The sequence below is a fragment of the Corvus kubaryi genome, unplaced genomic scaffold (assembly GCF_017639235.1).
Source record: "Corvus kubaryi isolate FWS band 111438036 unplaced genomic scaffold, C.kubaryi_AGA036_p1.0 135, whole genome shotgun sequence".
Lineage (NCBI taxonomy): Eukaryota > Metazoa > Chordata > Aves > Passeriformes > Corvidae > Corvus > Corvus kubaryi.
The window spans coordinates 5936289-5962607 of record NW_024580669.1 but is presented as its reverse complement, the minus strand read 5'-3'; the positions used below and the strand labels follow the sequence as shown (position 1 = coordinate 5962607).

Below are 26319 nucleotides of genomic sequence, written 5' to 3'. Positions count from 1 at the left end.
CTTACCAAAGCAGCACCGTTCACAAGTCTTCAACAAGAAATAAAAACAAAGGGATTCAGTGAAAGTAGCACACAAGGGGAGAGACTACGAGAGACCACCACCAAAGATTAAGTGGAACTTCACAAGAGTTCTCTTGAGGTTACCACTGAGAAGAGAAAGCTCTGGGGAGACCTCATTGCAGCCTTCCAGTACCTAAAGTGGGCTTATAAAAGACTTACTTTTTATATGGCCAGATAGTAATAGAACAGGAGGGAATAGTTTTAAACTAAAACGGGATATTTAGATTTCGTACTAGCAGAAAATACTGTGAGGGTGATGAGGGACTGGAATGTGCTTCCTGGAGAAGTTGTGGATGCCTCAACCCTAGAAGTGCTTAAGGCCAGGCTGGATGAGCAACCTGGTGTAGTGAAAAGTGTGTGTGCCCATGGCAGGGGGGTTGGAACTAGAAGATCATTAAGGTCCTTTCCAACCCAAAACATTCAGTCTTTCTACCATCATTCCCTGTTACATTATCTACAACAGCTATTTAAATCCTCCATGCTTCATGATATGGGACAGCCAGCAGCATTCTTTGCTGAGGAGGAAATGTCATCCCCATTGGTGTGTCAGCATCAATTGTAGCTGCTTCAACTTTTACATTGAAGCATCTGTGCTGGTCACTGCTGGAGAGAAGTCAACAGCCACTGGCTCCTAAAAGGTGACACCTGCTGCTCTCTGATTATAATTAAGAACCTTGATTTTACGGATACTACTGGCTCTGAAAGGACAAAAACTGCAAACTTTTCTCCCTCTACTAACAAAGAATCCCAGAATCTATTTTTCAAAAACAAACAGTCAAATCCTTTCTTTGAACAAGACAGATGACAGATCATTGAAGCTACTCAGCAATTTCCCACTCTGGCTCTAAGACATGTAGTTTTCCCCAAACCTTAATCAATCATATTCTGTATTACAAACACCAACCAACATAATCAGAGCCAAGCTAGAACACATTCCTTGTGCATTTCCCCCCAAGCAAGCACTGTCAAATCTGAGACAATGACGTTCTGCTAATTTGCCAATAATTTATACAGACACCACTAAAATGTGCTTAATCCTCAAAGAGATTCAGTTGCTTGACTCCAGATTTCAAAGAAAAGCATGCAAATGTAGCAATAAAATGTATTCCGTTTAATCAAGTGAACACATAACAGACTGATTTACATTGTTTTATGGCATCAAATAAGTTTTCTGATGTGATTCCATGTGGAAGAAAAGGGGAAGGTTGCTGTTAAGTATATTTTGGCAGAGCATTAGAGGTCACAGACAGCTGATTTCTTAGTGAAATGTTAAAGGCTTCCAAAATTTGTCTCATGGGAAAATGGAAACTTCCCCTCTCTACTACATCTTTAATAGAAAGAAAAGAATAGCAGAAGTCAGCTCAAATATTTCAGTTTATACTTGCTTAAATTTTGGGAAATGCAGTTTTCATATTTTAAGGTATATAAGGTCCACAGTATTTGTTTGCATCCCACTATGTTAGCACTGCACCAGATACGCCATTAGACTGCCTGGGAGAATGTTCAGTAACATCATGACAAACCATTTGGAAGCAGAGCTAAGAGTCATACAGCAAAGTCTGTCACAACTGTCAAAAAATTCCATTCCATTTTATTTGGAAAATATAATGGAAAGAGAGAGGAACCAAATGAAGCCTGTGTGGTATTAAGTCAAATTAAATATAGTTCATAAAAATTAAGGCATTTCTGCATTACAGAGATATGGGTCCAGTGATGAAAAAGGAAATAGTGTTGTGAAGAATGAACTGTAATTGTGGCTGAGAAAACATACAGAGAGAGAAGGGCAAAAACTAAAGGAGATGTAGACAGATGCAATTTGATGGCAGTGAAAAGCTCTACTCATGACTGAAGACCTGCAATGTTCAGGAAAGGCTGCAGTGCCACCAAACATCTCAAGTCCAAAATTTCAAATATATTTTTACTTTATTTTATGAATGTCCATCAGATATATATCTTTGATGCTACAACACACTAGTTGAATAAAAATCAACAACATAAAAACCCTCATCATAAAAGATCCAAGAAGTGAAATCCCAAAGCCATAACCATTTACTCTGTGAGCATATCATCTTTGACAACCATATATAAATGACATCATGACAACAAATACAATGTACAATAATAAGTGTGCAATGGTACAAAATATACAAAAAGGAATGTGTATTTAATATACATTCAACATTACCCCATAAAAATCTTTGTTGGGAAAGTGAAGTGCCTTTTTAAGACCAACAGAAAATGTACACCACTTCAGTTAAGATGCCTAAAGGATCTCCCATCAAAAGAGTAAAGCGTGTGTTCTTCCACTGGAACTATAAAATAACTGAGCTGAATTTTCCCTAATGAAAAAAAATCTAAACTTCATAAAATTTTTGTCCACATCTAGGGTATAATAAAATATTTAGAGTGCAGAAAATTCAGTTTAATTTAAATTTTACTTAAAAGTGGGCCCTCTTTTATTGATAGACCTAGCTCAGTCATATAAAATCAAAAATCTGTATTCCTTATAGTAAAAAGACCATTTCTACCCATGTCACTTTTCTGGTTTTGATGCATTCCACAATTCACACAAATTTGCTGTAATGAAAATAGGAGTCTGACCAGAAGTCAATACATGAATTGTTGCTCATTTTCTCTGGCTCTATACATGTCTTGCATAATTTTACTCAAATATTTTTTGCCTAAATTTCAGATTCCTTTGAGTTCGACCTCAGTGGGAATTTCAGGAAATTATTACTGTGGATATTATGAAGATCACATGCTTATAATGTGGCTGATTTTATGGAAAAGTCCACCTAGCCTCCAGTTTCCAAGGCATTGCTTTGTGCCTTTCCTCCAGAGCTGGTACTTGCACTGACACAGAATGCATTTAGATGCTGTGCAAGTACATAACCCATGCTTACCTCTGCTGGACACCCATCCGTCTATCCATCCATCCATCCATCCATCCATCCATCCATCCATCCATCCTCCCTCCTTCCTTGCATGGGCCCAGGAATAAAGGAGGCTGAGTATTTCTAAGAAACCTCACAACTGACAAAGCTGATCCCTGATTCCCAAAAATGGAGATTTTTGCCGTACCTCCAGAGTTCAGGCTTTGCTGGTTCCCAGCCCTGTGAAAGATGACATATATGCCACCCAAGGGAGGACACTGAATCTGCCAAAGATGTCTCTTGAAAGGACAAGCCTCCACAGAGAGGGACAAGTGCAACTTGCACTGTAGGTACCACTTTACATCTCTTTATAGACTTTGAACCTGCTACTGCCTATAAACTCATGGGCCCAGACCTACAATTCACACAACAGCAGTTACCACATTTAAATTTAATAGCACTACGTTTTACCCCAGCCCTGATGGCCATGTCTTAGGCACCAGAATGGGTTCAATTTGCAGGTGCAACACTGTTCCCTCTTGCATTAGAGGTAAACCCAGACCATCCAAACCTTCAAACCATTAAAATCGGAAGTATTTTCCAAAGTTCAAAACTCACCTGAGGCTCATTCCGAGTACCATTCACAATTTTGAGTTCAAGAGAGACTCACAGTTATGCCAGTAAACAACAACACACAACCTTTGCAGGAGGCTGCAGGCCTCTCTGAAAATCATTTCTTAGCAATATGCATCGAAGGAGGCAGAAGGAAATGAAAGGTACCTATAAATCATATGGCATGCCTGAGTGATGCCCAGGTGAATGCAAAAAATTAATGTTATTTGCAGTATGTATATCTCTTCCTGAGTTGAATTTCATTCCCAGTATGGAATCCAAGCATCTGCTTTCTGTTTTTTGGCAAGGTACTCAATCACATGGTAAGGCAATCCAATTTTCTGTTTTGCTTCCTGTCTTCTTTCCTCCTAAATGGCCAAGCATTTCTCACCAAGATCACCACTACAATGTGTGTCAGAATATGTTTAAAATATGGTCCTGTAAAAATAGAAATTAGGTTTGTTTCTTTGAAGGCAGCATTAATTCTTCATATATTCTGGGATCTTGAAGATTTCAGCTGAACAGATTCAAAATTATCTTCCTTTTCCTGAAATGGAAAAGACAGGTTCCCATCAACTGGATTTCCTCAAAATCTCTCCAGCAGTCAGCACAATCACTTCTTCTCTCAATATCCTTTGCCAAAAACTTCACTTTATTTTTACAACAGTAATTAAGGGCACAGTTTGACCCTTTAATACTTAACAACATTACTAATTCTGTAAAAATTTGCAAAACCAATAAAATTATGCTATAGCTATTGTTCATGGTACTTATTTTAGAGGGTACAGGGAAAGTCTGCATTTCATATTCATAGAACAGGACAGGTTGTCTGAGCTGGGGAATTGCAAGGTAATCATCTCTATGGTTATTATCACTTATTAATGTGTTTCCTACAATATATAAAGTGCTTGAAGCATAGTCTGTGAGTGTGAACACCACGGCCTTGCTCCTGGATTCAAATCTCAACACCTCCTCTGGGGCACCCACAGGACAAAGAGAGTCTACAGATCATCTGTCGTCTGGCAAATCAGGGCTAGAGGGTTGAGTTTTCTCTCTGTTTCCATTTGCTGGGTGACAGCCTAGGCCATCTGGCCAGCAGGCATCAGAGTGAGCAAGAAATGTGGACATACACATCCAAATAGTTTAGAAACTATCTTAAACTACTTTCATAATCTGATTTCTAAAGCCACCCCATACAGATCAGGACTGCCTGGTGCAGATGTGAGAAAGAAGGGGAGAAAATGTCCTTTGCTAGTCTAGTGCAGAGTATGTGCTCTGAAGAACCTGGTACTGTCGTGATGGAGACAACAGACACAACTAGAACAGCCTCCAATCTGAAACAGGTTTGTAATTATTTGACTTCTATCTTCTCATTAAAAATAACTCATCCCTTTCTATATTACAGGCCTAGCTCTCAATCCCTTGGGTTCTTAAACCCACTAATATCTTTGTGACATGCTGGAGAAACGCCATTGCCTGAAGCTTGAACATACAGTTAGGATGCTGCAGATTTTTCTTTTTCTCTCATTCTACATATCTCCTTTTTCTCCCTTGTTCTCCTCCATGTATTTTTTCTACATTTGACATGCATATGTAGCAGGACATGACCCTCTTCATCTTTTGCATAAATGAGAAGTGATGTCTATAACATTTGTTTTTGATAAATATGTAACAAATTTGAGTTATCTGCAGGGATACAGGACACAGAGCTACGTAAGCTAATGAGGTACTGGAAGCTGAGTTTGCCAGCTATTGTTATCTAGCAGTAAAAAAAGAACAAGCTTAGAAATATCTGACAGGCTTGTTGAAAAAGGAGAGAACACTCAGGAAGATTGCTACAGTGGATACAGGAACATTAAAAATCTCCAAGTAGGCATTCAAGTTGTCTGAATACTGAAGTACTAGAGCTTGCTTCTATTTTTGCAACATCACCAGAAAATTTGATGTGATTTGATTTTATTTACATTTTCAATATTCTCAATATTGAATTAAGAATTAATATTGAATTTCTGCCCCTTTCCACAAGGATCAATATTGATTTTGCAGGACAAATAGTCAGGCGGGGGTCAAGGGAAAGTTCTGCACATTATCTGTGCAATGGTAACTTCTCCTAGGAGGGATATCTGGGGAGCAGGTAGAGTGTGGCAAGAGGACACCAGTCTAATAAATAAAGTAAAACAATAAAGAGAAGAGAATACTAAGGGAAAAGAAAGGCAGCACACAAGTATTAATTACACTGCACTCAATCACAGAAAGAAAAAAAAGGCATATAAGGAAAAAATCTCAAAATTCAGCATTCTGAGATATTATTTGGACAACAAGTTAGAGTACAATATTTTAAAATAAATTTTTGTTACGATCTTTTAAGAGACCTTCCTAGGAAGGTTCCTCCTTTTAAGAAACTTTCTAAGAAACTCACTTCAACAAAACTGTTTGAAAGGGAAAATGTTATTCACCTGTATCCTGATCATAACAGATGCCCCCACTGCAATCCCTTAAAGACAACACTACCCTTCCCATAGTGCAAACTTCAAGGCACTTGGAACAAAGACCGAAGTGCTTTTGGGATCTACCATGATGGCCCTCTGTGTCTCCTCTCAGAAATGTTCAAAGGACACCAAAGACTTTGGTGCTGTCAATTTAGACATGCAACAATCCACATCACATGTACTGCAGAAAAAAATGCTTTTCTGGTGTTGCTTCCCACTGAAATGGAGGAGGCTGCTGTATTGGACAACAGGCTGAAGCTGATGCTTCCTCTTCAGCTGAATCCTACTCAAAATTATGGTTCTCAAGTCAGCCATGAAGCCAGCCCAGGTGAGCTGCAAGCAGCTGGCTGTTGCCTGTGTTGCCAGTGTTAATTTTTTGTATGTCTAATAGCTTGGTTTGCCTCAGCAATGGAGGTGCCTGTGAGGATTCTGAGCAGAGAGATTTTCTCTGCCATTAGCTGGTTTTTCCTGGTGTCACCCATGCAATAAAAAATGCTGCTGAAATCTCTTTGTGGAGGAAGGAGCATTTACCCAAAACTCTACAACATTTTTTAATTTTATCCAGTCTGTGGATTTCAGCAGATCACTATGGACTGGATGAGGTGTGCGTGGGAGGCTGCACTGCTGTGAAATTAGCATCAAAGACTCATCACATCCAGTAATAAATAAAGGTAATAATTATTTTTAGCGTTAATATTGGTAATTACTACTCACCTTTGTTGCCAAGGACTTGAGCTTTCCCAGCAGTGACTGCTTATTTGAATATACTATTTCTTCTTCATTATCTTCTCCTTCCATTATAGCACAGCTGTCAGCAGCTGGCAGTTCACACTCTTTTGAGTTCGTTGTCATCACTAATTTGGAATATTTATACTCCAGCCTGAAGATACAAAGACATACAGGAATGGATTTTTTCTCAAACGCCCCATACTCAGGGTTTTTGTAATTTAGATTATCTGCAGTCCTCCCATATAGTTACTTCTGAGGTATTTAGCAGAAATTAGATACTTTTCAATCATTAAAAATATGTAACCAAAATAACATTAACAATACACTGAGCTCTTACTCTCCAGTTAGTCCTCTATTCTTATAAAAGAACCATGTTTTCCCAAAAGACCACAAGTAGGTTGAGAGGGATTCCTGCATGAAGAAGTGCTGTCTGGGGCAACAACCAAAATAGAACTGAGCAATATGGTCAAGAATCTAATTTTTTACCAAGGTGAAAGGGACTAATTAGACTGAAGATACTCTTCTGGTCTTCAGAGCTTGAGAAAGCCGTGTTGCTTCAGAACCTAAACTCAACTTCAAACTCTCAAGGGTTAAAAAGACAGTTGCTATTGGGAAATTATGCCATTATAAATTACTGTGGATTTTCTATACTTTCCTCACCAGGATTTTTTATAGCCACTGTTGACAGAAGAAACATCACCTTGGTGTATGAATGGGTTGATCCTACAGGGTACTTCTCATCAACAGTGTCATAAAGTCAGATCCAGGAGAAGTCTTTCTGTTCACTCCATCAAGCTTTTAGCTAACTTTTATATATAATACAATTTGCAGTACTTACTTCTGGTTCTTCTTCCAAAAATAGCAAGTCAAGGCTATGAGCAGAACGGCTGTGAAAGCACCAACACCAGCTCCAACTTTAAGCCAAAAATCCACTGTTTCACAAGTGCTGGTCCTTTTTTCTGGCAAGGGAACTCCTTTGATGCAATGCTTTGGCTCATTCCATACATACAAGGTTTCCTTTCAAACAGAAAACACCAAAAAGTGAGCTGCTTGTAGGAAAAGAGAGAACTGTTTAGACTTAAGAGAAAACAAGCTGTTCTGAGATAGAAAGATCAGATAACTTTTCAATGAAAGCAAACCAAAACACATCCTTCAGGTTTTCAGACTCTAGGTGAAGTCATGTTGTCTAATCAGTCATCCCCTTGCTCATGCCTACAGGTTCAGGCATGGCAAAAGGATTTCCTCTTTCACATAGCTCTCCACATGGCTCAATATGGATTGGACAGCTATTGGGAATGAGTTGTGCCTGCACAGGAGCTCTTGATCAACAGGACAGTTTGACCCTGTGGAAGGACTTCCTAATATTTGACTAGAGAAGGTAGAAGCAAAAACATCACAAGCAAGTAGATGAATTTATGAACTGAAATTTGGAAACCTTTCCAGGCCTGCCCCTGATGTTTATGGCTATTAAAGAAACAAAGTCCTTTGGGCACTCCATCCTTCAGAAATAACTGGCCCGCATGTATGAATGCATTGAGAGTTCTCATCCTTACTCACACAGCTGGTCAGCACAAGCCAGCTCTCCTCCAGGAACCACACTACCATTGGCACAAACATTCCTGAGTCTCGACACAGCTCCTCCCTCGGCCTGCATCCAAGCCAGCTCAGAGCCTGGGCTGAGATCTTCCAACCCTACCTGTACTTATGTATCAATTTGCACACCAAATTTCAACAAAAGTCCAAGTTATACCCAAATGAGCCCACTTGACTCGGAGACATGGGTTGTGTACCTGAAATCCTTTTTTGCAGGCTCCCTCAATCTCATGGTAGTCTTGCTCTGTGCAGAGAGGACAAGCTTCTGCACTTTCCCATACAAAGTAGAAAGTGCATCCATCGCAGGTGCCCGCGGGGCAGGAGCTATGAGGAGAGCAGAGCTCAGTTATCAGTTATGAAAGAAACACTCTGGGGTTTGCATCCTCATCCACATTCTGCTGCTGAAGACTGGGAGTGGGAAGTAGGAGAAACGGGTAAACATCCATCAAGTCAGCAGATGGAAGAATCTGGGGGAAGAATTTTTCCCAGGTGTAAAATGCTTTCTCAAGTGAAAACAGGTGTTGAGCTATCAAAGCTCTAAAATAACAATTCAGTTCCTGGCAGGGGGAGGGGAGGGCTTACACCAGTGTTTCACCAGTATACACCTCCATCACTTTTCCCCTGCACACGGTGGCTGTTCCAGGTGAATGCGGCTATCTGGTTCCTGTAGTTGTTCTAATGATGTCTGGGTGATTTAGTCCATATGGAATGGACTTGTCCTGTCATGGTTAATTACTAGAAGGATGTTCACCAGTTAATGAAGAGATAACAGCTTCTCTTACTCTAAGAAAAACTAATGGCCTATTTTGTATTCAGCCTGCAGAAGAAAGTTGTACTGGCAGTGGCAGGACAGTCACGTAGCTTTTGTTACTGACAATCACATCAGGTCTAACAGCAGCAATGGCCAAAAGTCCATGCAAGAAGTTTGGTCATGCAAATATGAAATATATTCATGCAGAAAAATGCATTTAAAGTTGTGTTGTTCCATATCATTTTGAAACCTGATATCCTGATCTGAAGCACTAAAATCCCCAGCTCTAAAAAGCCCATTCTGGCTTATCTAGATTTGAATTTCTGAATTCAAATTGTGAATTACAGAGCATTTTTCCAGCCTACATGGCAAGAGCACTGACAGACCTTTCTCCTCAGCTGCTTTCATCTTATACTGTAGCTTCATGTGATACTAAACAACATGCCTGGAGGATCAAGGAGCTACATTATTTGACATATATCTGATACCTCACTGTGTGAAAACAGCTGACTGCTGAGCTAATCAAAGGGGGATAGGAAAGGAGAAGTCAACATGAACTGAGATAAGGTACATGTGTCAGCTGTGTGCCATTTCTGCCCATGCTCACACTTTTAAAAGCAAGGTAGGTTGTTCGTCTCACTACTGATGCTTTATGACAGTTCACATCGTGTTTATCCTATGGTACTGGAAGAACAACTGGAGAATTTTCACACCACAGCTGACAGACAGTGGATTATTGCCCAGCATAATTTGTAGTGTGATAGGCCCCTCAGAAACTGGGGTAAGCATCTCCAAAGGTGTTCAAGTATCAATCAATCAATCCACTTCACCTGTGAAGTAGACTCTACTTTGCCTTCATTCAGGCAAGCACAGTTCATGTGTCCTGAGAGGGACAGGGATCAAAGCATCCCACACTTCTCGCACTGTTAACTTTTGGGAAGAGGACTTTTGGGAGAGCTTTTGGGAAGGAGGATGAGTAAAAGGGCAATTAGCAGATTTATACTAACATCCAGATGGACTAAAATGGGCCTTGATAACCAAAGAGGAGGATTATCAGTGTTGAAGGGAACTTCTGAAGAATCACAGTGTGTTGCTAAAAAGTAATAGAATTGATTCTTTTACTTTTTTTTTCCTTCATAATTTTTCAGTTATGCTTATGCTTGAAGTTACGTTTATGCAGGCATAAACAGGATTTTGGAAGAAAGAAGCTTTTTAAAGTCCCCCAAATCAGGCTGAAGGGAAAAAAAGTCAGGCAAATTGAACACAAGTGGTACAAGGTGGCCAGGATACAGTGATGAAACACATAAATAAATATATCCCAAACATAAAATAGACAGACAGGGCTCTCATAAGCATTGCAATAGCAGATTTCAAAGTCCCCAAAAAAATAATTTTCCCTAGCCACTGCTGTAGATCAAGAAAGAAAAACTACCTCTCAAAGCCTCAACTAGGCAGTTCTAATCAGGAGGCCAGTGATTAAAATAAGGAACTGAAATAAAGGAGAAGTGAAGACAAGAAAACATCACTGCATTTTCTTTTGCCTTTAAACTCAGAACAACCTGCCACACAGCCTAAACACAGTCAGCTGGTCTGCTGGAAGGTGATGGACACCTAGGAGAAACAAGTGACTGATGAGGGAGAGAGCACTCCTCATTTTTATTATATTACAATATAAAATTACTAATGAGTTTTGTAAAGATTACCTGAGGAGCAAAGACTTTTTGGCACTACTAGGACACAAAGACTGAAATACCTGGGCACAGAAAGCTCTCCTTGGTCTGGTTTGTTGGGGTTGCATCTCATTGTCACAACAGTGGCGCGGCCATTTTCACAGGAGGTTGTCACTGTTGAAGACCTAATGTCAAACAAGAGGAGAAAAGTAACACATTTCCACTACATTAAATGGATATTGCTCTTTCATAGGTCTGTAAACATTCATGCAGCTGCAATATTAATGAAATACCCTTTACCACAGCGCTTTTGACTTTGCCAGTTGACAAGAAAAAAAAAGAGCAACAGAATCAGGGTAGGCCTCACCAATTTATTTAAATCTCAAAGTGCTCTGAGATGCCACTTTGGGAACTGCTCTGGTTTTCTAGGTAGTTTGAAATCTGCTGAGTCAAGGACTAAACTTTCCCACAAAACAGAACAGAACAATTGAAAAGGAGAATCACAGGTGCTGTGGTTGGTGTGCTACTCTGCTGGAGAGGTTATGATGGCTCACTCCTGGCCTTGCAACCTGAGAACCAAACTTTCCTGAAATAGCACAGGGCAAAGGGGATTAAAAAAATCTTACTCCAGCATGATAGACATTGTAAGCTAAGTTCATAGCATGCTCAAAGTCGGGTCACTGGTGTGGGGTTCAGTTTGCAGAATAAGATACATAATTCAAGTATTCACATAAGCATAAAGTGCTGTTATACAAAGTCCTATATTCAAATAAGTCTCAGCTTAGAAATACAGCTGACATGAAGACCAGCATGTAGACATCTGAACTGAGCTGATCTTTGAGCTACTTCCTACCCAAACTGAGGCATTCTTTTTGCAGAGAAGAGTGAAGAATAGGAAAAGCATACTAGTAACTGCATGTCAAAACAATTACTGTTAATCTTGATTAGGTTTTTTTTGTAGCATCAAAGTAAACACAAATGAAAGTGAAAGAAAATACGCAACCAGAAGTGGACATATCAAAGACATATATGAGAAAATATGGAAAGTAACAGGACACTGAAAGTGGCATCTGGATGAATCAAAGCTCTGGTATCACTTCCTACAGATCAAGCATAATTTAGATTTGAGTAAAGAGTGCTTGCTGATTTTATAAGATGATCTTCAACATGTCAATCAATATCAGGCAGATACTGATTAAAGTGATAAATATTAAAGGTGAGTTAAAGCTTCCCCCTCACAGCTTTGCTTTCCTTTAAACAAATGAAGACATTAGACATAGCAATAAGCAGCATTTTTTACCTACTTGTAAAAGAAATGCACATCCGGAATTTTGCTTGGAGAGGGAGGAAACATATCTGCCTTGATGCTGATATTTTCCAGCATTGTTTCAACAGTAGCTCCTAAAATGTGAGAAAGAAAAAAAAAAAGGAGCAAACTATGAATGGATTTTTGACGGTTTTATGTGTAGTATTTCCTCAGTCTGAAAGGTGTGGATCTCACTTAATAGCATTACTATACATTACACACACTTTTTTCTAACTTAACTTTGCAGATATATATGTTCCTCATACAGTCTGATTTCCTCATGTAGATATAGCAAAATGAAAAATTTAATAAAACATAAAATAATTTAGGCTGGAAAAGGACTGCTGAAGAGATCTGATGCAACCACTCAGAGAATATGCCTCGAATGTATAACACTCACACCTCAAAATCATGTAATGACAATTTGCAGTACTGTGGGAAATGAAATAACAAGACTCAGAAGGATTATGGAATCATAGGCAAGCCTTGATGGCAAAATTTGGAACAAATGATAGCCTGGTGTGTGAACTACATGGATTTTGGGCAAAAGCTGAAAAGGAGGAAAATTCTATAAACCAAAGTTCTTAGAGATCCTTTCAACCCCATGAACCAAGGAAGACAGAAAATATTGGTGTTCCACTGCAACATTTCAGAAGAGGGAGCTGTACAAATGGTGCTGCATCCTTCTAGGGAGTTAAAAATTTCTAGAACAACAAGAAAAAGTGGTAGTGGTCAGAAACTGGTAGAAAAACTAAAGAAAAGAAGTTTTGCACTTGTTCTTGAAACAGTCCATAGAATCACAGATTCACAAAATGGTTTGGGTTGGAAGCGACCTTAAAGGTCATCTTGTTCCAACCCCCCTGCCATGGGCAGGGACACCTTTCCCTAGACCAGGTTGCTCAAAACCCTATCCAACCTGTTCTTGAACACTTCCAGGGATGGGGCAGCCACAGCTTCTCTGGGCAACCTGTGCCAGTGTCTCACCACCCTCACAGGGAAGAATTTCTTCCTAATATCTAATCTAAACCTACTGTCTTTCAGTTTGAAGTCATTCCCCCTTGTTCTGTCACTACACACCCTTGTAAAAAATCCCTCTCCGGCTCTCTTGTAGCCCCTTTAGGTACTGGAAGATGCTCTAAAATCTCCTTGAAGCCTTCGCTTCTCCAGGCTGAACAACCCCACCTCTCTCAGCCTGTCTCCATAGGAAGAGTGATCAGCCCTCTGACCATGTTTTGGCCTCCTCTGGACTCACTCCAGCAGGTCCACATCCTTCTTATGTTAGGAAAGGCAAACTTCAACTATTTTAAAATTTAGCAATTGAGATAAAGAAAGGCAACAGAAGAGCTTGATATCTTTTCTTTGTATTAGGAAAAAACAGGACTATCTCCTTGCTTTCCAAGTCAATGACTGCCCTCATTCCTTCAGTGGCAGGAGACAATACTGGCATCTACTTGGAATGAATGTTTGTGAACTAGCAAACCCATACCGAAGAGTGACCTTTAACAGAGCTTTTGATGACAGTGAATTGTCAAAAGACTCATGGAGAGGGGATATGGTGACCCAAATTACAATGTGGCTCTCACAATGAGTCAAAAAAATGGTAATGGAAAATGGGTTTCAGTTCATGGACAGATACACAATGACTGAAAGGCAACATGAATTTATGGAGAACCTCTCTTGTTGAACAAATTTGATCTCATTCCTTGCGTGCTGATGAACTTGGTTGCTAAAGAAAGTTATGCAAATTTATCAAGTATTTCACTAATTACCACATGAGATTCTAATTAAAAAGTTAGCAGTGTACTATCAATTAAGCTCACACTCTGCATTAAAAACTATTTAGCTAAGTCATTATAAAATAATCTGGCCATGGGATGTCTCCAGCCTTGTCTGGGCATCGATACTGAACTGTGAAAATGCAAGATTAACATCAGGGATCTGCAAGTAACTGTATAATCCATGCTGGTAAAGTGTGTAGATGAGACAAAGATTAAGAGGATTAAAAATAAAATACAGAGCAACTTGGTTGCTTGGTTCACTTGGGAAGATGGTCCCAAATAAACTAAATATATGACAAGTACAGCAAGAAATGAAGGCCAGTCTTAAGAAAGAGAGATTTTCCCTTGGAAACTGTAACTTTGAAAAAACATCCAGAGTGGACATCAGATCCAAGAAGCCATCATGAAATCCCATGAGTTTTGAAAAAGAAGGATGCAGGGATTCCAAATACAAAAGTGATTTTTATTGCCATTATAGAAAATTAAATACTGGAATACTGTTTCATTCTATGCTTTAAGTATAAAAAGTTACAGAAACTGTAGAAAGAGCCACAAAAATTATTCAGATGCTCAAGATAAATACATGATAGCAAGACAATTAGAAGAACTTGGTCTGCTTAGTTTGTCAGAAGGGTGTGACAATTCCAGTACACAAAATATTTCTTCAAGAAGGAAAATGTAGCTGTGATATGGAGAAAGAATAACAAAAAGCAAGAGCTGAAAACTGAAGTCAGGGAAGTTGAAATAGGGAAACAAGTCTGCTTTAAAAATGAACACAGAGACAGTGTTTGACCAGTGAAAAAAAATACCAGTGACTGTGGCAAAACTTTTATTTCTAGCAGTCTTAAAAGTCCAGGTTGAATGTTCTTCCAAAGATGTGCTTTTGTCAAACATGAGTTTCTGGGCTCAGTGCCAGGGGAAAGTACAAGCACTCGGTGCCTGTAATGGATAGGTGAGCAGACCAAATGACTTCATTGTCTAATCCGGCCTCAGATTCTGGGAACTTGTGAGCTGGACCAATGTAAGACTTAATGATGTGCACAGCCACGTGCTCCCATAAGCCTCCTGATTCCTCGCCTAATTAAGTCCCCACATCCGTTTCTTCTTGTGAAATTGCCCAAGTGGGATCTTGGCATGGGCAGAAACACTTGGATGAATGTGAGTATCACAGTCATTGGTCTTGCCCTGAGTGAGGTGGGTACAGAACATAAAAAAACCCCAGTGCTTTTTAATTACACTCTCCAGATTTTTGTGCTGAAATGCTAGGCACAGTGGGACCCACCAGACCAAGCACAAGGAAGAGTGAGTAACACAGAAACAGAAAACTAAAAATGGGCACAGCCCTTACTCTTCTCCTCCAGCCATCAGCTGAACTGAAACATCAGCAAAACACAGTGGCATCTGTGCAGAGCTGCTTTACAGCTCAGAAACCATCTGAGACTGATCCTGGGCTGCCCCTTCACTCTTCCCTCAAAGTAATGCAGCTGCTGAGCCAAGAATGATTTACTCTGAAGCCCTAATATACATGAGAATACATCCACAACCACAACAAGCAAAAGACAAACCATGTACCTAAGAACCTGTCAGCAAGGCTGTTGGACTGCAGAGCCAGGGCTGTTCGGAAACCCTTGCTGTCTGATGGGATGATGGTGGACTGACACACAAAAGCTCCCACAAAATTGGAAAAATCTTCTGATTCTGCAACCATGTCCTTCAGAGTAACATCTGTGATATTGTCAGTGCAAATCGCCATCTTCTTCCCCTGTGGACAATCAGGAAAAAAGGAAGAAGCCGTTGGTTGTTGGTAAGACATGAAAAAGTTTGGGAAGGGAGAGATTGCAAACTTCCTGATTGCAAACTGGATGAGATTCATTCCTTTACCTTATGACAAGTTGATGTCTCTATGTGTCTGTCATAAGAGGGACAAACCACAACAACAAACTGTGCCATCGTCAAAGCTCCAATCAAAGCCTTGTACAGACTCAAATACAATGTCACCTCTGGCAGGTGTCTGATCAGAAATCTGTGCTGTGGAGCACTCCTCTTTGTTTATCTTGACAGCACAGTGTTTACTTGCAGAGTATAGTAAAATGGCTTGCAAAGGAAAACCCTACTTCCCTTGCCTTTAAATAATATACTGTAGAATACCTGTTTATTTGGGATTTAATCCAGATAAAATATTTTCAAAGCACAAATACATGAAATCCCTAAATAGATATATAGCCTTCAAGACTGCTTTAATGTCACATGTCAAGATCAGTGCTAGAATCAGAGCAACAGGAATGAAAGACAAATTACCAGACTCAGCTTTCCTAACAAAATATCAAGGACTCACCACCTAATCATATGGTTAGTTGTACTGTAGTACCTTTGTAGTAGTTTGGAAAAGTGAAGACCAGACCCACAGAGGAGAGAGCATATCTGTACATTTGTGGATCTAGCTGTCAGCAGCTCTATCCCAGGTGGTAATTAAACACACACTGAAGCCTAAAAGTATGCAAAATGCTGTAAAGAAATGTGACTACTCATTTGTCTCAACTCATGCAAATCCTTTGTTACATGGGAGAAAGACTTCAGAACTTTACAGGGCTGAGCATTATTGTTAACTACACACATTGGCTTTCATGGGACACTGCCAAACACCGGTACTGCTCTGAAAGGTCAATTTATGTGTGTGACAACATGCTCTGTTTCAGTCCAAGCCCCAGACAGAGAAATCTTGACTCTGTGGCAGAGCCTGTTTAACTCGCAGACTAAACAAATTTTCTAACACTGTCCAAGGCTGCAAAGTCAGCACCTGGGCATCTTGGCCACTGGCAGACAGCAGGGTGACCAGGGGCTCTGCACGTCTCCAGTGAAGCCATGACGGACACATATGGAAAGAAGTTGCCAGCTGAAAGACTCAGACTCTTCACTTGAGCTCCTTGGTGACAGCACACAAAGGTCAGGGTTCTGATGCAAGTGACTCAAAGGCACAAGAACTAAGAAAAGGGATGTGACAGGAATTTTCTTCTGAGCATTATTTATGGCCTAAACCACTGTCATCTCTGCTCTGGAAAATCACTTGGCTGCTCAAAAGTCCTCTTGCACTGCAAAGCGAGATCCAAAGAGAAGTGTTTACACAGTATTGGTGACAACTCAGCTAAAACAGAGTCCCTGTCCTGCCTCAGTATGACCCCAGAGCATCAACACAGGCAACAAATTGGCTCATCCTCCCAACCCTCAATGCCAGCTGAGCTCACCTCATTCCCACACAGGCTGATGTTAAAGAAGTGGAAGAACTTGGTCCCTCGGGAAGTGAAGCTGGGTCCACTCATCAATGAGCCCACCTGGCTGAGGCTGCTAAAATTGTAATTCAGGCTCTGGTTATCCTTGACATAGGACACCAGGCAGTCACTGAAGCATGCAGAGTGGTCCTGCAAAGCAGAGGCATCCATTAAAGAGCAGTTACAGAACAGCAGAAAAACATTCACCTAGGAGTTAAAGCACGGGTGCAGACAGGACTGCGTTCCTTGTTAAGGATGAAGGGGAACTCTCTCTTATTCCCCTAACTGATCTTTCCCTTGGGAGAATTCCGGTTTCAGTCCCTTGCAATCATGTATCAGGACTGCAATGTTCCCTAAGCCTGGTCTTCCTGTCGTCTGCTGCATTAGCCAAGAGAATGCAATTTCTTGCTTTGTTTTGTTCTGGGTGCTTTTAGGATCCCAATGTTCCAGCTTAAAGCCCAGTAAACAGACCAAAACATGGCCTTGCTTACACTTGCATTTTGTAAAGGAAACACAAGAAACAGCTCAAGAAACAAGGGCAGGATATGAACTCAGTTGAAGACAGGCAGAATATGAACAAACTGGAGCTGTTCTTCCAGTACCTGTGCAGCTCCTTGAACATGATAAATGTTTACCTACGCTTACAGTTTCATGAAGGGGAAACTTGTTACAGGTTTCTAGAGGCCCAGAAACATCATCCAGCTGAGGAAGTCCCTGAGTTTAAAAGAGCAGGCATCTGGGATAGTTTTGGTGGAAGTAATGTATATGCTTGCCCTGTTTGTACACTGCCCACAGTACATCTTCTTGAAATGAACCTTTTTTTGAGCTGATATTGTCACTTTTATATTATTATTTACAAACAGAAACTAGACTAGTGACATTGGAAGAGTGGGCTCATTGGTTATAACTATACTCCAGTGCTCACAAGGCACATGCCTGTAGGAAAGCACTTAAAGCAGCCTTTTTAGAGCTTCTAGCCCAATAAACACTGTCTGCCCATCGCCCAGAAACACTCAGGTTCGGTACCTTGGTGCTCTTGCTGCCAGGCCCACATGGGATGCAGGCCTCACTGCCATACACCTGGTGGATGGACAGGAAGGTGTTGGCCGGACACTCCTTGCACTGGCTGGTCTCTTTCTCAATGTAGTGTCCTGGCGGGCAGGGCACGCAGGACGAGCCAGACTGCTCGGAGCCCAGGGCACAGGCCCGGCAAGAAGAGGCGACTCCATCCACTGCGTTGGTCACCGTGATGGAGTAGATCTTGGCCATGTCATTGATGAACTGTCTGCTCTGGAACGAGAGCCAAGGAAACCACCCCGGGGTCATCACACCATGGCACTGAGACACTACCCTCATCTCTGTGCACCAGTTCAGGGATCAACTTATCCATGGCTCTGTCCTTCCTCATGGATTGTTTATCCACAGCTGCCTCCCAGAGGCTGCTTTGTGGTGAGAGCCACACACCCCTTTTGAGAAACCTGTGAGCTTCAACAGAGGGCAGGAGTTCTGGCAGTGAGTGTCCAAAGAATGCTGTGCTGTAAAGCCCCATACACAAAGAAGTACTTACATCTTGGCCCTCGTTTATTCTCTGAAAGGCCCAGGTGAACGTGAAGGAAGCATTTTTGGAGATGATGTGAGTGTAGGATTGTTTTTCTTTACTTCTTTCCCATGATTCCACCACATTGGTATTTTTTCGATTAACATCCTACAAAATGGGCATAATTTTTACAAAAAAAAAAAGGAAGAACAAAAGTATGGTCATACTACACTAAGCACTAGTGTTTAATGATATAGAAATTAATATATTAAAAGGACTCCACAATTTCATTTAACACTTAATAAAGCAAACGTACTTGTTTTGCACAACTGACAAATTTTCAGACTCTTCTAAATTTTCACTCAATTCTCTTTAAATTAAGAGTTGGTTCCTTTACACAGCCACTAAATACAAAAAAGAACCAGCTTCCCCTTCCAATGGAAGGGGCAAGGGATCTGCAGATCCAGTTGCCTTCCTCAACTGATGGACTTTCAAACAAACATTGGTCTGGTGCCCTACTGATCCTCCAGGTCATTGACAGGATCAGGTTCAAATTTCCAAATTGTCCTCTTCCTATCCCTCTGTCCCACATCTCGACTTGTCTCTCCATTACTCCATGCTAACTCAACAGCACAAGAGACACTGATAATTTCATCAGTCAGTTTAACAGGGGGAAAATTGGCTCCTTAGTGCCCAATGATTTCTTTTAGAATAAATAGATAACCAGGAATGGTTCACAACTCACATGATGGAGGAATTTTACTAGGTCATTCATTAAATCCTTCCTGCAAGGGCACTGCAGATACTAAACTAACGCCGTGCTTAATCATAATAAACCAAGTGCAACTAATCACACCTATGCAGAGGTATTAAAGTGACATGTGGAATAGCAGGCAGTGTCCTCAGTCATGGAGAAAGAGGTCTCACTTACTGCCATGAAGTACAGCACACAATCTGCTGAACAGATGGTCTCAAAAATAAAAGTAATCCGTCCGAGTTCTGACCCAGTTGCTCCTGTCACTGATGTCGGAGGTCTGTTTAACAGAGAAGGAACAAAACATTTACACAGTGCTCTCCAGACAGGCAGCAGTCAATCCTTCAAATTCCCTTTTGTATGGTGAAGCCATCAAAGTCCTGTCACAGAAAACCTGTCCTTGCAGAACGGCAGGTGCCTCTGCACTGAGTATTGGGTGCAGCAGGGTCATTTTTTAAGCACCTTAAGTTCTTTATGGTACAGTTCCCTCCTTATAATGAACACCCAAATTTGACCATATTGGTAGGGAACCTTATTATTAAAATGCATCACATACGTCAAGTGATTTACACCAATGTAATTGCACCTACCTCAGCTGGAATACAGCGAAGGGAGGATGAGGTTCATCTTCCACACCTGATCTATCTCAATATTCAGCACCTGGTGTGAGCTAGGAGTCTAAGCTCATTCTTTCGACAAAGACACAAGCACCTCAAGCAGGTATTTAATCCTGTCTGAGGGCTCAGGAGTGGTGGGATTCCCATTATTCTGCAGTGTCTGCATCTCCCTGCTGGCTCCAAGGGAAGCACAGACTGTGCAGGCTGCCTGGAGCCAAAGGGCAAAGTAACTTGGGTTTCACTAAAATACTTTTAGGGCAGGCACCAGTTTCCACCCCACGGCAGGTTTAGCTGGTTACTGTGGAATAATTTAGAAACAGAGGGATAGGAACATCTTTCCTCAGTTTCCAGACAGTCAACTGGCTGTATCTTGGACTGAAGCAAGCACTGCTAAAAACCAAAGTCTTAGACACTTGCCTGCCTCAATGGACAAACTGGGGACACAGGAATAAAATTTAAGTTTCCCCTTGTCTCTTATTTATTACATTATTCCACTTCAGAAAGGAAGACTCACATCATCCCTGGGATAGTGTGAAATAGGTATAAGGGACTGAAACAAATGCAAAATAGATGAAAAAATATCCCATTCCTTACTTAAATCCTGGGATGTGCAAGTTCAAGATAAGATAATCATTGTCAGAGCCTCCTGCACCACTCTGGATGTGATCACCAGCCACCTCCCAACCTTTACAGGACAGAAAAAGAAAGAAAAATTCAATAAATGGGTGGCAAAAGAAATCTATGTTACCATAATTTTTTGAAAATTCAGTATTTCAGTGTATTTTAAAGATGCCTGATATAAATTACAGAGCAATATCATAATGCTTCCATTAGGAAGAATTTTAGCAATTGTATGAACTGCTGATTTTACAGGCACTTGTCACTTTTGAAATCAGCAAAGCAATTGAAATTCCCTGACCTGTGCTGTGCAGCTCAAGGGGGATGATCCATCTGGTATCTTTCAGCCTTAAAACAGATGAATCAGTGAATCTGTGTGTTAAATGTTAAGCACATACTTCAGTTCCCCTCTGCTCAACACACATAATTCAGAGCTTGAGTTACATCAGTCTGACAGGGTGGATCAGACTGAGGAAAATCTGTCAGAGAGGGCTGGAGACATCCCAAACAGGATCATTTTCACCAGTGAGCTGTGACTGCTCTCTGCTGCAATTTTAGCACATGTGCAGACAGAAAGCTTTGAGTGCTAAATGAATAAAATCACAGACTGTAATTAAGTTTCCTAAAAGAATTATGTGTGACCTCGCTGGGCACAGTTATCACAAAACAGAAAATGAGATAAACTATGGAGAAGACAAAACAGTGCTTTTTTTCAATGGGGATATGAACGCATCTAAAGATGCATTAAAGCCAGTGGTGGGATTGGTCTTTGCTGAGGGAACTCCATACAGGCTGCAGCTCCTGCCCTCTTCTGGTGTACAACAGATTTTTTATTTCTTTCTGATACTGTGACATTGCTTCCCACAAGCAATTTCAAGCCTGGTGCAACTAAAGGAAAGGGAGGAAACTGTGTTTTGAGTCATATAGCCAAGAGCACATTCATTTTGATGGGTGCTTCATTACAACAGGGATCCATGCAGGAGACAGGCAAACAACACAGGGAGTTTGGCTCACCATTCATCCCATCACACTTCGAGTTGCCAACATTAAAGCAAGATGTCTTCATGTTTCCTGGCAGGATGTTCCACCACTTGTACTCAAACCCAAGAGCTGGTTCAGTCCCAGCAGGGCAGGCTTTGCACTCTAAGGGTGAGAGGGCAGAAAAGGATATCACACAGCCAAAACACATCTCAAACAGTGTTTTAAAGAACTTAGATACTGCTTTTTTCCTCTCTGAAGCAAGTAATAAGCAAAGAAAATAGTTTATTTCTTTGTAGTTAAACAGTCAAAGACTTATCAGGACCAGGAGAGTGGAAATGAGACCAGGATTTTATAAATTGTAGATTGTAACCTCGTGGTAACTAATCTGCAACTGGTCCCCCAAGTCACACTTAATTTTAATAGATTCAGCTGAAGGTTTGATAAACAAGAGTTCCCACAAAATGCTGTAGGGGACCATTGGGTCAACGTATCTCAGAATCAACAAGCCAGAGTTTAGGCTAGACAATGTTGGCAGGATGGTCATCTGACTGGGCTTAAAATGAGGTTTCCACAGCAAAGAACTTAGCACGGACAGGAGAATGGCTGAGAAGGAATTGCTGACTGTCAAAGTTCTGATTCCCTTCTCAGAATCCCTTAAAATAACTCTCAGGATGTTTATATCAGCCAAGAAATGCATCCAGAACACAGCAGGTCAACTTAGAGCAACAATCCCTGATAAGAAAGGACTTAGGAGAGAAACCAGATATCCACATCCTGCTCTCCAATGTTATTTAACAAGTACTTAACACAGAATGAACACTGGCTTATGATGATATGTCACTAAACTAAGTCACATGCAAGCAGATGACAGCTTTTGGAGGGACATGAATTTTTTTGCAGATTCCTACCCTGTGTCCCATCCGAAAATGTGCCTGGTGGGCAGGGAGTACAAGAAGATGAGGCATTGTTGTAAAAGCCAGGATTGCAGGGTGGACAGTCCTGCCTCTCTCCAGAAGGAGGCAGGGTCAATGCATCGGGGAGATCCTCTCTGCAGATCTTGGGTTCAATCCACTTGTACATGATCTGAGTCTGGAAGGAAGAGACACTGAGCTCACACAGTGTACTATGAAGTTTTAGGACTAGATGCATCAAGGAAGGTCCCCTTTGTAAACTAAATTAGGGTATTCCCATCATTTGAGACCAAAAACAGACCTTGCACATCCAGGACAGTAAAGGGGAGGGAGGGTAAGGGTCACAGAAGTGATTAGGTTCATAGGAGATTCCACAATATCAGACTTTAAGAACAAAATAAAAATGTGAAGCTTAATTACTACTGTTCATTCCTATTTAATTAGTAAATTTCCCCATGCAAATGATTCTGAGGAACATCAGATAAATAATTCTAACTGGATATGCAACTTCTGCATTTTAACCACAGTAACACAAAATATAATTTCTGTCTTATAAAAGCCCTTTATTGGGAAGGCATCTCTTAGCAGAGAGCACCACACATTCTGCATTTTTAATTCATACTGGCTTGTTCTTTGAAAAGTCCCCAATTTCTCTCCTGCCATTTTTCACCTATTGAGAAAATGCCAAAACCATGAAGGAGCTCTCCCAAAACCCCTCCAATCCCCTTCTTCATCACATTAGAAGCAGTTTATGAACACTAACATGAGTCAGTCCATGGTGCTACCCTATACAACAGTATCACTTCATGATCATCACCCCCCTTTGAGGACACAAGTTTCTGTCTTCAGGAGAAGGATTAGGTGAGATGCATCACCCACAAAGTTGTATTTCAAATTTCATCTGATTTTGGGTCTGTCTCTGAAAGGGTTTTATATCTCAAGATGAAACTTAGCTGAGTTCCACAGCTGAAAAGCCCAACTGGCAAGAGTTTAACCTGTCCACAGCTCCCACTCTGGGTACTCCCACTCTGGGTACTTCCACCCTTTGGTCCCAGTAATCAGGGATCTTGAGGCCAGAGGCTCAGGTAAGGGAGATTACACTTCACGAATTTGATACAGAGCCCCCGTCACCCTGGGCATTGAGCTGCTTGCACTGAGGGTTAGCCCTCTGGTAACACAGCGCACTTGAAGAAGTATTGATCCTCCTTGAAACTGTTTCAAAAGATAAGCTGGAAGAAGTTCAGGCTCAGGCCCTGGCTCCTGGGAGCTCCAATTAAGCTGAGGCTCTCACTCTTCATCCCTGCCTGCATTTTGTTGCAGCCATGCCTGCGCCAGGTCATGTTCCCAGGCTGACCCACATCCTGACTGACCCATGGACACAGTGTTCCAGCTTGACACTGGCTGTGCCTCATCTCCACGGACTCGTCTGGCCACCTTGGTTGAATCTGGTCACTGGCACTGGGTCTGCTTTGCCTGCTTTGTTCAAGCAGACTACTGCTGCCAGAGTGGCACAAATTCCTATGGATCAGGGCCTGTTCCTGCCCTTGCTGCTCCTGAACACTTAAGAGATTATCTGAAATACTGCTCCAGAAATCCTTCAGCAGCATCAGGGTGCACAGCATTTAAAATAAAAAGGCTCAGGAACTGGCAAAGCACCAGTGTGGTTGCCCAGAGCCCAGACACACTACACACCACAGGAAACCTACTGCATCTGAGCAGGGAGAAGAGGGTCAGAGAGTGCCTGTGGCCATGTGGTGAGGGGTTCTGAGGCTGGGGCTGAAGCGCTCAGCCTGGGATTTTAAAGCAGCAGGCAGATGAAAAGTCAAGAGTCAAGTGCTTAAATATCCTGAGGCCGCTTCTACACATGGAGTGGGACAGCAGAAGGGAGACAACAATCTATTGTTCAGTGAAAACCTGGCTTATTTTAGCATGGATCAATAGGCTGGTCTTTTACAGCCACTGCTCTCCTGAAGATGGCCTGCAGAGTCAGGCCCTCTCATTGAGCTGCATCACGTGGAGAGATGCCTGGGGAGTACAGCAAACTTGGACCGATTTTCAGAGATGCAGAGCAGTGAAACCAATCCTGAAAACTCAGCCAGTGTGTGCCTGTGACACCTGCTGCTGTCATTGCAACTGGACAATGAAGGGTGTCTGCAGAAAAACCCACTTTGCATTCCAATGATGTCCACCAGTGAAGGGGAAGGCCAGTGAGGCGGCAGAAAAAGGGTCAATAACAGGAATCTATCCAATGCCAGGGAGACTTAGACCACACAGAGCAGTGACAGAACAATCTGCAGGAGGCTGCAATTAAAGCTGTACCTGGGGGTGCAGCCATGAACACTGCTGCTAATTTCTTGAGTCATTAGAGACAGTTAACAGAGCAGAAATCAGTGAGTCAAGACCAGGTTGCAGAGCCTGCCAGCTCTGGGGCTAAACTCACTGATGCTTCGTTATCAAACCATAAGAGCTCTCAGCTGCATTTTGAAACTGGCTGATCAGGAGACTTCAAAATACTCCATCCTGCCACAAAATATAAGACCAGAAACACACGGGTGTTAGGGAATTTGACTGTTTGCAATCACATCTGAGAGATGGGATCTAAGAGAGATGGGAAAGAGACAAAACAGGCCTGACCATGTGTCCACACCTCTGTGGGTTTCCTATAGCAGTAAACAGAAGTTTCCTCTCCAAATTCCTCCAAAAATCCCACTTGACTGCTGAGACAAAGCCCGGCTGCTCCACCAGCAGGTCCCTCTGTGAGAGACTAAGTGGATCTAAGGTCTCTGGGTGAAACAGTGTCCTGAGAGTCCAGGTTATTTCAGGCATCCCGTGGGACAAACACATTACCAGCAGCTAAGCTGCTGCACATGAACACTCCAGGCTATGTATATACCATTGTTTTACCACACCACAGGCTCTTCTTTGATGCCAAAACTAATGGACATGACACACATCATACCTATGCAGCCAAACACTCTTCTATCTGAAACAGGAATGGTCCTATCCAATGTTCCTGTGCCATGGTATCACCTGAAAATTATGCCTGGGCGTTGCTGGGACAGTTATCACAAGCCCAGAGTATGCCAGGAAAGATTATTAACAACTAAAGAGCTGGGTTTATCCTGGGACAGTACTTCACCCTGTGCTCCAACCAGCATGGAAGTATGAAAGTAGCACCAGTGACCCCATCAGACCCATCACAAGTGCAAGGAACTTATCATCTCACCACAACACATCTCTTAGGCAGACCCATATCTGGCAGATTCTTACAGAGGGATAAAGGCTGTGGAGACGGCAGGCAAAGCACAAGCCCAAAGCCTCAGAGAGATGCAATGCTGGAAGCAAAACTGGGAAAGTAATTGGGAAAGGGATTCCTAAAAAAAACTACCTTGTTTTCAAATGCAGAGATAGCGGTAAGGTCAATCATGCCTTCTACTTACTTTTCCCTCCTTGTCACATGGGGTATGGATCTGGAAAAAGTCTTTGCTTGTGCATGGAGGTCGCTCTATACACACACTAGATCCCTCATCTAAAAGAAAAGGTGAGAAACAGGATATTAAACTATCACATGGTCCCTGGAAACAAACATAACAAGCTTAAAATCTGTAGGTTAAAAAGAGTCAGCAGAAAAATACAAAAGGAGAATGAAAAAAATCAAATTCTTAATGAAGTCTGCATGAACCTTCCCCTGAACTGAAACGGGAGAATACCATAATTTTAAAAAATTAAATTAAATTAAATTCAAATTTCCATAGCAAGGAAAAGACCAGCTATG

At 41.5% G+C, this 26319-nt stretch overlaps 1 protein-coding gene across 2 annotated transcripts in view; it reads right to left on the bottom strand.

Annotated features, from left to right (window-relative positions):
• Positions 1–1633: 1633 nt before the first annotated feature.
• Positions 1634–26319, bottom strand: part of ELAPOR2 (endosome-lysosome associated apoptosis and autophagy regulator family member 2) — a 94640-nt gene continuing 69954 nt past the window's right edge. For both annotated transcript variants that reach the window (XM_042053475.1, XM_042053485.1), the window contains 15 exons: positions 25985–26073; positions 22542–22722; positions 21667–21795; positions 20629–20719; positions 19595–19697; positions 18694–18831; positions 18153–18416; positions 17103–17276; positions 15433–15622; positions 12081–12177; positions 10860–10961; positions 8553–8679; positions 7601–7779; positions 6748–6913; positions 1634–4091 (listed from right to left, as the gene is read on the bottom strand). In XM_042053475.1, the coding sequence (XP_041909409.1) occupies positions 4032–4091; positions 6748–6913; positions 7601–7779; positions 8553–8679; positions 10860–10961; positions 12081–12177; positions 15433–15622; positions 17103–17276; positions 18153–18416; positions 18694–18831; positions 19595–19697; positions 20629–20719; positions 21667–21795; positions 22542–22722; positions 25985–26073 (2090 nt within the window). In that variant the 3' untranslated portion in view covers positions 1634–4031. The remainder of the gene's footprint in view (positions 4092–6747; positions 6914–7600; positions 7780–8552; positions 8680–10859; positions 10962–12080; positions 12178–15432; positions 15623–17102; positions 17277–18152; positions 18417–18693; positions 18832–19594; positions 19698–20628; positions 20720–21666; positions 21796–22541; positions 22723–25984; positions 26074–26319) is intronic.